Source organism: Rana temporaria, chromosome 6 (assembly GCF_905171775.1).
Source record: "Rana temporaria chromosome 6, aRanTem1.1, whole genome shotgun sequence".
NCBI classification, from domain to species: domain Eukaryota; kingdom Metazoa; phylum Chordata; class Amphibia; order Anura; family Ranidae; genus Rana; species Rana temporaria.
In genome coordinates, this window is record NC_053494.1 from 217458534 (window position 1) to 217471435 (window position 12902).

A 12902-nucleotide genomic window follows, 5' to 3' on the forward strand; every position below is an offset into this window, starting at 1 on the left:
TCACTAGAGATGATTTGGGGATTAGTAACAAGAATCTGATCATTGAAGATCCATCTCCCAGGTCAGTGCCCTCAATATAAAAAAATTTCCCCCTCTGTGATCACCCTACAGGGGGAATCTTGTTCTAAAGATTAGAATAATCACCATTTTTTTATTTATTATTATTATTATTATTATTATTATTATTATTAATAATATATATTTTTTTTTTTCTTAGGGGAGTAACTGTGAAGCTGAATAATCTCGTCCAGCCACAGGAATTTCCAGAGATCCGAGAGACCCCGCCTCCTGCGCAGTGTCTCTTCCTAACGTGAGTACCATTTAGTCCAATCAAGGGGGGAGTTTTTGAGTACCTATTGCATTGCCCGCTGCCCAAGCTGGTTCATCTCTGTATCTTGGCTAACAGAATTCTCCTGTACATCTGTGAGATTCACTACCTCATCCGGCTCAAGAAAAACATAAAAAAAAAAAAAAGCTCTATCTAAAAAGGACCACACACATATTGCAATTGGATGGTGCAATTACACAATTTTAAGAAGCTTAAGGATATTGTATACCCCTGTGGCCCTAGGGCCACATGTGGCCCTTGGGTGTTTACAGTGTGGCCCTCAAACCCAACAGGCAGCAGTGGGAGTTTTTAATTTGTAATGGGTCTGTAATTGCTGTGATCAACTGTAGTTTTGTGTAACTGCCTCTGCGCGCTTGACTCCGGGCCGGTTGAAATGGCTTGACTCCGGGCCGGTTGAAATGGCTTGACTCCGGGCCGGTTGAAATGGCTTGACTCCGGGCCGGTTGAAATGGCTTGACTCCGGGCCGGTTGAAATGGCTTGACTCCGGGCCGGTTGAAATGGCTTGACTCCGGTCCGGTTGAAATGGCTTGACTCCGGTCCGGTTGAAATGGCTTGACTCCGGGCCAGTTGAAATGGCTTGACTCCGGGCCGGTTGAAAGCCTGAGCTCTGTTTTGAAGGCGTGGGTGTCCCTTCCCTCCAATCAGCTCTCAGAGCTCTCCTCACTGAGTTCTGCCAAGTGTAGCTTCTGATCCCCATCCCCCTTTTTTCTGACAACTCAGGCAAGCTTTATAAAATCAGCACTTTGAGCCGATAAAGCGCAGACTGCAGATTAAACAGGAACAACTTATGTAGGACGATTTGCTTTATCTCTGCATCACCGGAGGACAGTCCCTTCACTGGGGATATGGAGAGTTTACATCCACTTTAACTTCCTGTAGCGAATTGACAACACGTCACCTCAAGCCCTTTCACCCTAAGCAATGTTTTCAACCCTGGTTGCTTGCTTGTGTTATAAGACTTTACAGATTTCATTATGTACAGACAAAGTGCCCTGAACTCGTTCCTCCCCAATCCGACACGTAACATAGGATGACCCAAAGTGACCTATAGAGGTGGTGTAACCGGTTTATTGTCATTTTCCCATCACCTGTTGGTGGCAGTAAAATGATAAAAGTTACAGAAATGTATTTTACAGTTGTGTCTACAGGATTATTGCAGGATGATTGTTACTTTTTATTACATTTTGTGATTTGTTGATAATCTGAAAATCTCTTGGAGGTCACAGAAGTTCTTTACTTCAAGTGTGTCGTATTCTTGTCGTCCTAAGAGGAACCTTTCCTCTCCAAACAAAACAAGTTGTGTGTGCTCTCTCTCTTCTTCTATATATTATATAATATACGCCTGTAACACCCTCCTACACAGGCTGTAAATTAAATTGGTTACAGGAGCCAGGATTGCTTGGTTTGGTCTGCTGGAGGCTCCACAGGCTGGGAGTTTGATTGCCTTTCCCTGACTCTAGGAGAAGCTTCTGGAGATTAGAGCAAGAGAATTCAAATACCTGGCCTGAAAATTTAGTAGGACCTAGAGCTGCACCATCCTGGCTAAAATGAGAATCACTTTTTTTGTTGCTGCTGCTGCTTCTGTTGTTGTTGTTGTTGTTGTTGTTGTTGTTGTTGTTGTTGTTGTTGTTGTTGTTGTTGTTGTTGTTGTTTTATAGCAGAAATACAAAAAAAAAAAATTCTCATTTATTGCACACATTTTTTTTTTTAATGCAGAGATGATCAAATTCCACCAAAAGAAAGCTCTATTTGTGAGAAAAAAAATTGCATACATTTTGTTTGGGTACAGCGTCGCATTACTGCGCAAATTGCTAGTTAACCCCTTCCATACAGGGCACTTACCAATTTACCAGCTCCCAGACCAATTTTTAGCTTTCAGCGCTGTTGCACTTTGAATGACAATTGCGCGGTCGTGCTACACTGTACCCAAACTAAATTTTTATCATTTTGTACCCACAAATAGAGCTTTATTTTGGTGGTATTTGATCACCTCTGGGTTTTTTATATTCTGCAAAAAAAAAAAAAAAATACCGAAAATTTAGAAAAAAAAACGTTTTTTTTTGTTTCGGTTATAAAACATTGTAAAGAAGTACGTTTTCTCCTTCACTGATGGGCACTGATGGTACGGCACTGACAGGCACCGATGAGGTGGCACTGATGATGGGCACGGATAGGCGGCATGGATGGGAACGGATAGGCGGCGTGGATGGGCACTGATGGGTGGCACGGATGGGCATAGATGGGCACTGATACGTGGCACTATCGTATGTGTTTTACTAATGGATGCCAATCAGTGATGTCCATTGTGGGCACTGATTGGCATTCATTGCGGGCACTGATTGGCAAACCCCATATATGTGTCATTGGCATAACTGTGTTTTGGTTTTGCTTCCCTGGTGGTCCAGTGGGCATCCTCGGGGGGGCTGTGCTGATAATCGATCAGCACAAACCCCCCCCCCCGTCAGAGGAGCAGTCGATCGGCTCTCCTCTACTCGTGTCTGATAGACGCAAGTGAGGAAAAGCTGATTACCGGCTTTTCATGTTAACATCGTGGTAATCCGTGATTGGACACGGCTGATCACGTGGTAAAGAGTCTCCGTGAGAGACTCTTTACCTAGATCGGTGTTGCAGGGTGTCAGACTGACACCCTGCAACAAAGATAGCCGCGTTGCGCGCCCCTGGGGGGCTCAATATCCTGAAGACGTCATATGACGTCCACTCAGGATATTGAAACCACTTTGCCGACGTCAATCTGTCATTGGCGGGCGGCAAGTGGTTAAAGAAGTGTAGTGCCAAACTGCAAAAAAAATGGCCTGGTCATGAAGAGGGGGGGACAATCTTCCAGAGCTGAAGTGGTTAAATAGGCTGGAGTCCATCGCCCCCCCCCCGTGGCGTAATGTGATTTACTATTCAACTACTAAGATAGAAGTTTCCTTCATTAGTTTCATTTTGGAGTATCCTTTATCACTCCCAGAAACCCTCCCAAGTTTTACTCCCAATAAATTTGACAAATTAATAAAAAAAACAAAAAAATCTTCAGCATTTGACGTTTTCTGGGGGTGTCCTGGTCCCCTGATGCACCCCAAATACTTCTGTACCAGCCTCATTGCGTTCTGTTCAGCCCTTTGTTCCTGCGATAGCTTAAATAAATGATTGTGGTCTTTCTTTTTTTTTTTTTCTTCTCCAGAAACTTTGGGAGCCAGGAATTCAAAGAACCTAAACTTGAAAACACATCAACTCCCTCCGTGGCTTCAGAAGATGCGTCCGCCGTAAAAGTGGGTGGAGCCAGTGATTTTTTTTTGTATTTCTGGTATTCAAAATGTTATGGGGGTGCATAAAGAGCAATGCCCCAAGTCGCAGTGTATTAGGGAGCAACTGCTATCCGGTATGTGTGATCTGTAGAGTGTGGGAGGGCCCTGTAAAAGAGGGGTCCCCCAAAACCGTTTAACCAAAGGGGCCACCATACACTGTTTGGGGACCAGACAATCATCCAGTAGAAGTAATAAATATGCCAGTGCATTGGAGGCCAGTAGACATTTGCACTGCCGAAAAATTTGTTTCCGGTACATTGTTTTTTTTTCTTGTTTTTTTTCATTCTTCGGAAATTCAGTAAATTCGGAATTTCTGAAATTTCGAATTAACGAATTTGACAAAATCCGAATTCGGGAACTAAACTAATTGCACATGTCTAGAGGCCAGCGCGCCTGAGCTACAGGGATCTATTGGACAGGTACTGATCTATGGAGACACCTGATGTGGGGGGCTCTGATGGGGACACCTGCTGTGGGGGGCTCTGATGGGGACACCTGCTGTGGGGGGAGGGGCTCTGATGGGGGGGGGACACCTGCTGTGTGGGGGGGGACACCTGCTGTGGGGGGGCCTCTGATGGGGGACACTAATGAAGACATTTGTAAAGGGGAGGAGTTGGTAAGATGACCACGCCCATGTGGGGGCACCAGCAATATTTCTGCACCCAGGCGTCTGTGACCCTCGGATCGGCCCTGGTGTAGTGTTTTCCATTGTGTGGAAGGGTCTGAGAAGTATGTGGACTTTCTGTAGCGTATTGTATGGACGGGTCTCCAGAGTGTGTGGATGTTCTGTAGCGTGCTGGAATGTATGGGATGGTCTGTAGAGGGTGTGAACCTTCTGTAGCATACTGTACTGTTTGGAGGGGTCAGTAGAATGTGGCCCTAGTAGTGTATGGATGGGGTTTGTAGAGTGTGTGGATATTATGTATATTATTTATTATTTTTGGACGAATGCATTTTTTTTAACAAAATTAAATAAAAACGAGTTTCGGGAGTACCGTATATACTCGAATATAAGCCTAGGGTGTCCATTTGCTTGCCTCACTGTGCCCATGCCTCACTGTGCCCATGACTAGACTTGCGTTTTAACATGGGAGTATGTAGAAGGGGTGCCCGGCTTTGAAAAATCGGTGCTCCCTGGCCGTAGGTCCCCCACACAGCACTTGTAGAGGAAAATGGGGGCTACATGTGTGCCAAGTTTTGGGTCCAGGGGACCTAGGGCCGGCCGGTACCGGGTCCCCAAATTTACCGGAGAAATTGCCTTTTAACATGGGAGTCTATGGAAGGGGTGTCCGACTTTGAAAAAAAACGGTGCTCCCCGGCCGTAGGTCCCTGGACAACAAACTTTGCACACTTGTAGACAAAGTTGTAGAGGGGTCTAGGGGACCTACGACCGGCCGGTACCGGGTCCCCAAAGTCCAGGAGATCAGGCGCAAAAAGGTGACTCGAGTATAAGCCGAGGGGGGCATTTTCAGCACCAAAAAAATAATGTGCTGAAAAACTCGGCTTATACTCGCGTATATACAGTAACTAAATTTTATTTTTCGGACGACACCGAAATTCCGAAACAAAATATTTCAGTGTGCACATGTCCTAGAAGTGTGTGGACCTTCTGTAGTGTATGGAACTTCTGTAGAATATTGTGGGGAATGGGAAGGGTCTAAACTCTTTGGACATTCTGTAGCATACTATAGTGCAAGGAAGGTTCTGTACAGTGTGCAGACATTCTGTAGTGTGAGTAGGAATCTGTAGAATATGTGGACCTTCTGTTGTGTAGTGTATAGAAGGGTCTGAAGAGTGTGTGTACCTTCTGTAGCTTATGGAAGAGTCTGCAGAGTCTGTGGCCCTTCTGTAGCGTATTGTAGGGTCTGCAGAGTCTGTGGCCCTTCTGTAGGAAATTGTAGTGTATGGAATAGTGTGCGGCCCTTCTGCAGAGTCTGTGGCCCTTTTTGTAGGGTATTGTAGTGTATGGAAGAGTCTACAGAGTCTGTGGCCCTTCTGTAGAGTGTTGTAGGGTCTGCAGAGTTTGTGGCTCTTCTGTAGAGTATTGTAGTGTATGGAAGGGTCTGCAGAGTGTGCGGCCCTTTCTCTAGCGTAGTATATAAAAGGATCAGTAGAATGTTGATCTTCCACACTATATTGTATTGTATGGAGGAGTGTGTGTTGACCTTTTTGTAGCATATTGTACTGTATGGAACAGTCTTTTTTAGTGTGGTCCTTCCATAGCGTACTGTAGTGTATGGAAGGGTCTGCCTGTAGAGTGAGGACCTTCTGCAGTGTATTTTATTCTATGGAAATGTCTGTCTATAGCAGGGGTCTCAAACTGGTGGCCCTCCAGCTGTTGCATAACTACAAGTCCCATCATGCCTCTGCCTGTGGGAGTCATTCTTGTAACGGTCAGCCTTGCAATGCCTCATGGGACTTGTAGTTTCGCAACAGCGTAGAGTGTGCAGACCATCTGTAGCGTACATTAGTGTGTGTGCGTGTGTGGGTCTGCAGTTGAGCCCTTTCTCTAGGAGCTCAGCAGACTGTAAAGCTCCTCTCCTTTACTTGCTGAGCGAACGCATTCCTGTGATCTCTGCAACGTGTGAACGCTAATTATAAACCCGCAGCACCTGTCTGGATTTGCTGAAAGCTAAAGGACCGAGACAGAAATAACAACGTTTACAAAAAAGGATTTTCGAAAGGGTCCTATTTCATTAGCTTGTAGATTAAAAACCTTTTGCACTGTCCATGCTGGTTTAGTAAGACAGAGCCGTGTGTCCTCCCAAAACGAATAGAGGATAGCACATATTTGTCGTTATTGTTCCTTCAGATCAGTTTTCAGCATCGGCCATTTAAATTATTTATACGTTTTTATTACAAGTGATTAATTTTTGTCTCGTCACTTTTTTTTTTTTTTTTGTAGAGCCCCACTGAAGATCTGGATAACCTTCTGGCTCTGCTCACTGAGAATCTCATTGACCTCACTGACATGGCTCCAGCCCCCTCCACCCCTCCGGTAACTCGTTTTTTGTCTATAATTCTATATCATTCCACTAAAGGTGTCTGATTCCACTCCTGACAGATGAGCTGACCTCTTCCATTCTCTTGGCAGGTTCCTTTGTACTCAACCATCACACCCCGCTGGAACGTACCAGTAAGTGCAATATAAAAAAAGACAGCTTTCTCACCCAAACATTTCCCTCTTTCTGGTGGTGAACTGTGATGGCTGGTGCTCAAATTTTTGGGGGGGGGGGGGGGTTGCAAACAACCTATATAAAAAAAAAAAAATCAAACGCAGCCACTGTGCCCATCAAACGCAGCCAGTGTGCATCGCCCGCCCGGGAATTGCCTGTCTCGGAGAAGCGGGTCATGGCGGTGTCGTCCACGCTCCTCGATGTCTGTCTTCTCCCGTCCTCTGCTATGATTGGACGCCTGAATGTCCCTTACATTGGTGATCAGTGGGAAGAATGCTCCTTACATTGGTGATCAGTGAGAAGAATGTTCCTTACATTGGTGATCAGTGGGAAGAATGTTCCTTACATTGGTGATCAGTGAGAAGAATGTCCCTTACATTGGTGATCAGTGGGAAGAATGTCCCTTACATTGGTGATCAGTGAGAAGAATGTTCCTTACATTGGTGATCAGTGAGAAGAATGTTCCTTACATTGGTGATCAGTGAGAAGAATGTCCCTTACATTGGTGATCAGTGAGAAGAATGTTCCTTATATTGGTGATCAGTGAGAAGAATGTCCCTTACATTGGTGATCAGTGAGAAGAATGTTCCTTACATTGGTGATCAGTGGGAAGAATGTCCCTTACAGTGGTGATCAGTGAGAAGAATGTCCCTTACATTGGTGATCAGTGGGAAGAATGTCCCTTACATTGGTGATCAGTGAGAAGAATGTCCCTTACATTGGTGATCAGTGGGAAGAATGTTCCTTACATTGGTGATCAGTGAGAAGAATGTTCCTTACATTGGTGATCAGTGGGAAGAATGTTCCTTACATTGGTGATCAGTGAGAAGAATGTCCCTTACATTGGTGATCAGTGGGAAGAATGTTCCTTACATTGGTGATCAGTGAGAAGAATGTTCCTTACATTGGTGATCCGTGGGAAGAATGTCCCTTACATTGGTGATCAGTGGGAAGAATGTCCCTAACATTGGTGATCAGTGGGAAGAATGCTCCTAACATTGGTGATCAGTGAGAAGAATGTCCCTTACATTGGTGATCAGTGGGAAGAATGTCTCTTACATTGGTGATCAGTGGGAAGAATGTCCCTTACATTGGTGATCAGTGAGAAGAATGTCCCTTACATTGGTGATCAGTGGGAAGAATGTCCCTTACATTGGTGATCAGTGGGAAGAATGTCCCTTACATTGGTGATCAGTGGGAAGAATGTCCCTTACATTGGTGATCAGTGAGAAGAATGTCCCTTACATTGGCGGTCACACATAATGCCACCCTTAATGACAGCTAAAAGGATCATTGGTGTCATGCCGCTGCCTTCATTAACTTGCCATGACAATTGAACTAAACAGGCACCATTGGATAGGAGGTCAATCGGCCACCTGCAAGGAACCTCCTACCACCTTCTGGAGGACACCCTAGGGCAGGGCGCCATCTGGTGGTGAGCCGTTGGTATTACAAGTTTTTACCACCAGATGTGAGCTGGCACCATCTGGTGGTGGCCGTTGGTATTACAAGTTAAGCATTACAAGTTAAACAGCAATTCTAATGTCATTTTACACTATTTTCACTGCCATATATCTTCCCTCTAATTAGAATCCCCAAACATTATATATATTTTTTATCCTAACACCCTAGAGAATAAAATAGCGGTCGTTGCAATACTTTCTGTTACGCCGTATTTGCGCAGCGGTCTTACAAGCGCACTTTTTTGGGAAAAAAATTACACTTTTTTTAATAAAAAAATAAGACAACAGTAAAGTTATCCCCATTTTTTTTAATATTATGAAAGATAATGTTACGCCGAGTAAATTCATACCCAACATGTCACGCTTTAAAATTGTGTCCGCTTGTGGAATGCCGACAAACTTTTTTACCCTTTAAAATCTTCATAGGCGACGTTTAAAAAAAATCTACAGGTTGCATGTTTTAAGTTACAGAGGAGCTAGAATTATTGCTCTCACTCTACCAATCGTGGCGATACCTCACATGTGTGGTTTGAACACCGTTTACATATGCGGGCGCTGCTCACGTATGTGTTCGCTTCTGCGCGCAAGCTCGTCGGGACGGGGTGCGTTTTCTGGCTCCTAACTTTTTTAGCTGGCTCCTAGATTCCAAGCAAATGTGTCAAACCCTGACTTACACCAGTGCAGGTGGTAATAATGCGCTCGCTGACACCAGTGCTGGGGGTTAATAATGTGTTCGCTGACACCAGTACTGTTGTTTTTGAAGTTTGAAAGTTTGCATGCGGCCCCCCATGGCATATGAAAACTTGTCTTGTGGCCCTCAGGTAATTTGAGTTTGAGACCCCTGCCCTAGGGCTTATGGGACCCCCTTTTGTGAATGGCTACTCTAGGCTTAACCAGTTCTGCTCTGATTCTGTTTAATGTCTTTTTGTATGGTCTATATCTGATTTTTCTCTCCCTTTCTCTTTTCTCTCTTTTTTTAAAAAAATGTTTCTCTTTTCTCTTTTTTTCTTTCTCTTTTCTCTTTTCTCTTTTTCTTTTTTTTTTTTTTTTCTCTTTTCTCTCTTTTCCTTTTTTCTTTTTTCTTCTCTCCCGCAGAGTGCACTTGTATCTAACGGACACCTCACAGGAGATACCAACCTTCCCGCTAAAGTCCTGAATAACACAATAGATCATCTACCTGCCGCAGTAGAGTCTCCGCTCATTTCACCTCCACCCACTGCAACCACAAGGTCAGACATCGTTTTTATTGGGCGCTTGTCTCATCCAACCAGATTTTATTGTTGAAGCACTTTCATAAAAATTTTTGTACTTTTCTCCACAGCACGTTGGTTACTGAAGAACCGCCCAGACCGCGATGTCTACTCACCACCGAGCTGTAATTGGGAGGAGACGGAATCTCTCCTATTATTATACTGTGACTTGGAGTGGAACCAGTTGGACAAAACCCCGAAAGATGTCAGCAGAGAGGATGCTGGGAGAAGCTACTGATTGGCCGATTGACTGACTTTTTTTCTTAAAGCAATACACTGGATTTTTTTTCTGTGTTTGATCCTCTTTTTGGATTTTTGAGGGATTTTTTATTAACATTCCACTGGGATCTGTGCGATTTTTAATGGTAATGGACCACTTGATGCTTCCGATCTCCAGACCTTTTGTGGTCCGGCGCGGCGTTTTGTGTCGGCGAACGTGTGCTGCTCCCTCGGGACGATGGGATCCTGCGGACTTTTCTAGAACTGAGCCGGAGAGGAAACGGCGATTTATACCACTAAAAAAAAATGTCCCGGCGCCAGGGGCTCACCTGTTATCTTGTTACAATTGTTTTTAGGGATTTTATATTCCGTGACATTTTTAATTTCATCCCGTCTTGTAGAATGTGTATATATATTTTTTTTGTAATGAACCGACAGTTACTTAAATGCAGCCAATACGGTGCTTGCAATTACAGCAAAACCTTGGATTTTGAGGCATAATTTGTTCACGAAACATGCTTGTAATCCAAAGCGCCTGTATATCAAAGCAAATTTTCCCATAAGAAATCATGGAAACTCGAATGATTCGGTTCCCAACCATTTATTCATAGTTTATAGTCCAAAGAAAAAGATTACAGCGATGTGATTGGTTGTGTGACCATAAAATGTCCATCCAGAAATGGAAGCCTCCACAAGGGGGGTTAGAAGCAAAATTCAGCAGGAGCTCCAGAGTATAAAAGAGAAGAGAGGAGCCTCTAAGTGTAGCAATATGGTTACATCAGGAGCGAACTGACAACTCATGGGGCCCCCAGGCAATAGAAGATTATGGGGCCACACAGTATACACACGTATACATACACACACACAGTGTGTGTGTGTGTGTGTGTGTGTGTGTGTGTGTGTGTGTGTGTGTACATACATAAATACATACACACTGTGTATATATGTGTGTGTGTATATTATATATATAATATTCTCATACACTTAGAGCAGGGGTCTCCAAACATTATAAACAAAGGGCCAGTTTATTGTCCTTCAGACTCTTGGAGGGTCGGACTTTGGCAAGCCGGGGGTGGAAATTTTCCTGGCATCAGTAAAACTTAACATATGGTATTAGGGGGAGCAATAGTGCCCCATCGTCTGTATCCTAGAGATGAATAGTGCCCCATTAGTGGTGTCAGTGGGAGAAATGGTGCTCCACTGTCGATGTCAGAATAGTATCTCGTATCAGTGGGAGGGATACTGCCCCAAGGGCCAGATAAAGACAAGCAAAGGGCCCTCAGGCCGCAGTTTGGAGACCACTGACTTAGAGTATACACACACTGAAAAGGTACTGGAGAGGCGGGGCAGCTATAATCTTGGGTTTTTTACAGACAACACAGATTTTTTTTATTTTTACATACTGTCCCTGGTTTTACTGAGGCTGAAAAACCCTGAATGGGGGGGGGCCTTAGTGGCATGGGGCCCTCGGGCAGTGCCTGAGTGCCCAAATGGTCAGTCCGCCCCTGGGTTACATTTAAAGCAGTGTTCGGCTTGCTTTTTTTTTTTTTTTTTTTTTTTTTTACAATCTCAAAATTAGTATAATATATATGCAGTAAAAGAGAGTTATACGATCTTGTGGCCATGGGCATGTGAAGCCCAATTGATTTTTCTTCCTCTCCAGCATGCACCGAATCGATCTCGCGCATGCGCAGTTAAAAATATCAAGAATGGGGAGGATACAATAGAAGTGCAGAGACTGCTGTTGCAAAGCACTTCCTGAAAAAAATGCTAATTGGCTTGAGTTGGTCGCGATTTCCTAGCCCGGGACAAGCATGTAGAAAGTAAAAGTTGGCATCTGCAAGAATAAAAAATAAGTACCGTATTTATCGGCGTGTAACGCGCACCCTAATTTCAGAGGGAAGTTTCAGGAATTTTTTTTTTTTTAATTTTGTGGTCAGTGTCCATCTGCAGCCTCAATGCAGCCTAATGTGTGTCTAAATGCAGCCTATGTGCCCCTAAGTTTGATGTTCCTAGATGCAGCCTATGTGCCCATTTGCAGCCTCACCGTCTCTCGTGGAGTGAGGGAATCACCGAGCCGTCATCTCTGTTCATTCGGTGGCAGTCACACACAGTCCCGCCTCCGCCATCGGCATTGGACCAGCTCCTGTGCCTGATAGAACACTGGTCCAATGCCGGTGGCGGAAGCGGGACTGTGTGTCGTTGGAGCCGAGTAAACAGGAGAGACGGCTCGTGAATTCCGGCGGCACTCTGTCCCCTCCGAGCCCAAGGTACACTATCGGCGTATAGCGCCCACCCGTGATTTTCCCCCTTTTTTCAGGGCAAGCGCGGTATACGCAGATAAATACGGAAATCGCCCGTTGACTAGTCTTGTGAGTCGTAGGAGCGCTTCCATGACAGGTTCTCTTTAAGCGTGTTCATTGGATGCACCTTGCCTGACATTACTACCACCACCACCCAATCCACTACCAAAGAAGTGGGCGGGGCCTGAAGGATCTAGCAAAGTGTGGGAAGGGGGGGACTTTGAGATCGGGGAGATGGAGGAAAGGTGTTGGAGGGTGACTGGAAGTGATACACTTACCTACTCGTATGTATACCTGAAAAGTTCAACATAGAAAGTTGCGGCTCCAAACAGGGAGGAGACTGGTGGAATGCCGCCACGCCCAGGGCCGATCCGCCCTATAGGCTCACTATGCAAGCCGCTTAGGGCCCCGCAACGCTGCGGAGGGCCCCCCAAATTACTAGAGGCCCCGCCTGGTGAGAAGTCATTATCAGCCCCTCACCCCACTTCTCAATTTGCTGGCTGCATGGGAGAAGAGGTAAGAAGTCAGCACCACCCTGCCTCTCACTTTAATGTAAGCTGTCATTTTCGGCAGCCCCCCCCCCCCACCCACTTTTCAACTTTAATGCGACATGTAATTTTGCTTCGGGTCCCAGGGAGATCAGGATCGGCACTGGCCACGCCATAGACTAGGCAAGAATATAGCGCCACACCAACGGTGCAAATATGGAGCTTATTCCACTAAAGCAGTCCACTATATTCCAAACCTGCAGCCAATGCATTTTGGGGACCAGGAGATGCCCCCCTTCATCAGGACCTAAAACGGGGGTCTCCAAACATTTTAAAACAAAG

The 12902-nt window shown here is 45.1% G+C and overlaps 1 protein-coding gene across 1 annotated transcript in view; it reads left to right on the forward strand.

The window, feature by feature from the left end:
* Window positions 1-10351, forward strand: part of EPB41L5 (erythrocyte membrane protein band 4.1 like 5) — a 40195-nt gene extending 29844 nt beyond the window's left edge. The window contains exons 10-16 of the mRNA XM_040358246.1: window positions 1-61; window positions 218-310; window positions 3538-3625; window positions 6567-6659; window positions 6756-6797; window positions 9396-9529; window positions 9622-10351. The exon at window positions 1-61 is cut by the window's left edge and continues 1 nt beyond it. Of these exons, the coding sequence (XP_040214180.1) occupies window positions 1-61; window positions 218-310; window positions 3538-3625; window positions 6567-6659; window positions 6756-6797; window positions 9396-9529; window positions 9622-9679 (569 nt within the window). The 3' untranslated portion in view covers window positions 9680-10351. The remainder of the gene's footprint in view (window positions 62-217; window positions 311-3537; window positions 3626-6566; window positions 6660-6755; window positions 6798-9395; window positions 9530-9621) is intronic.
* The last annotated feature ends 2551 nt before the right edge of the window (window positions 10352-12902 follow it).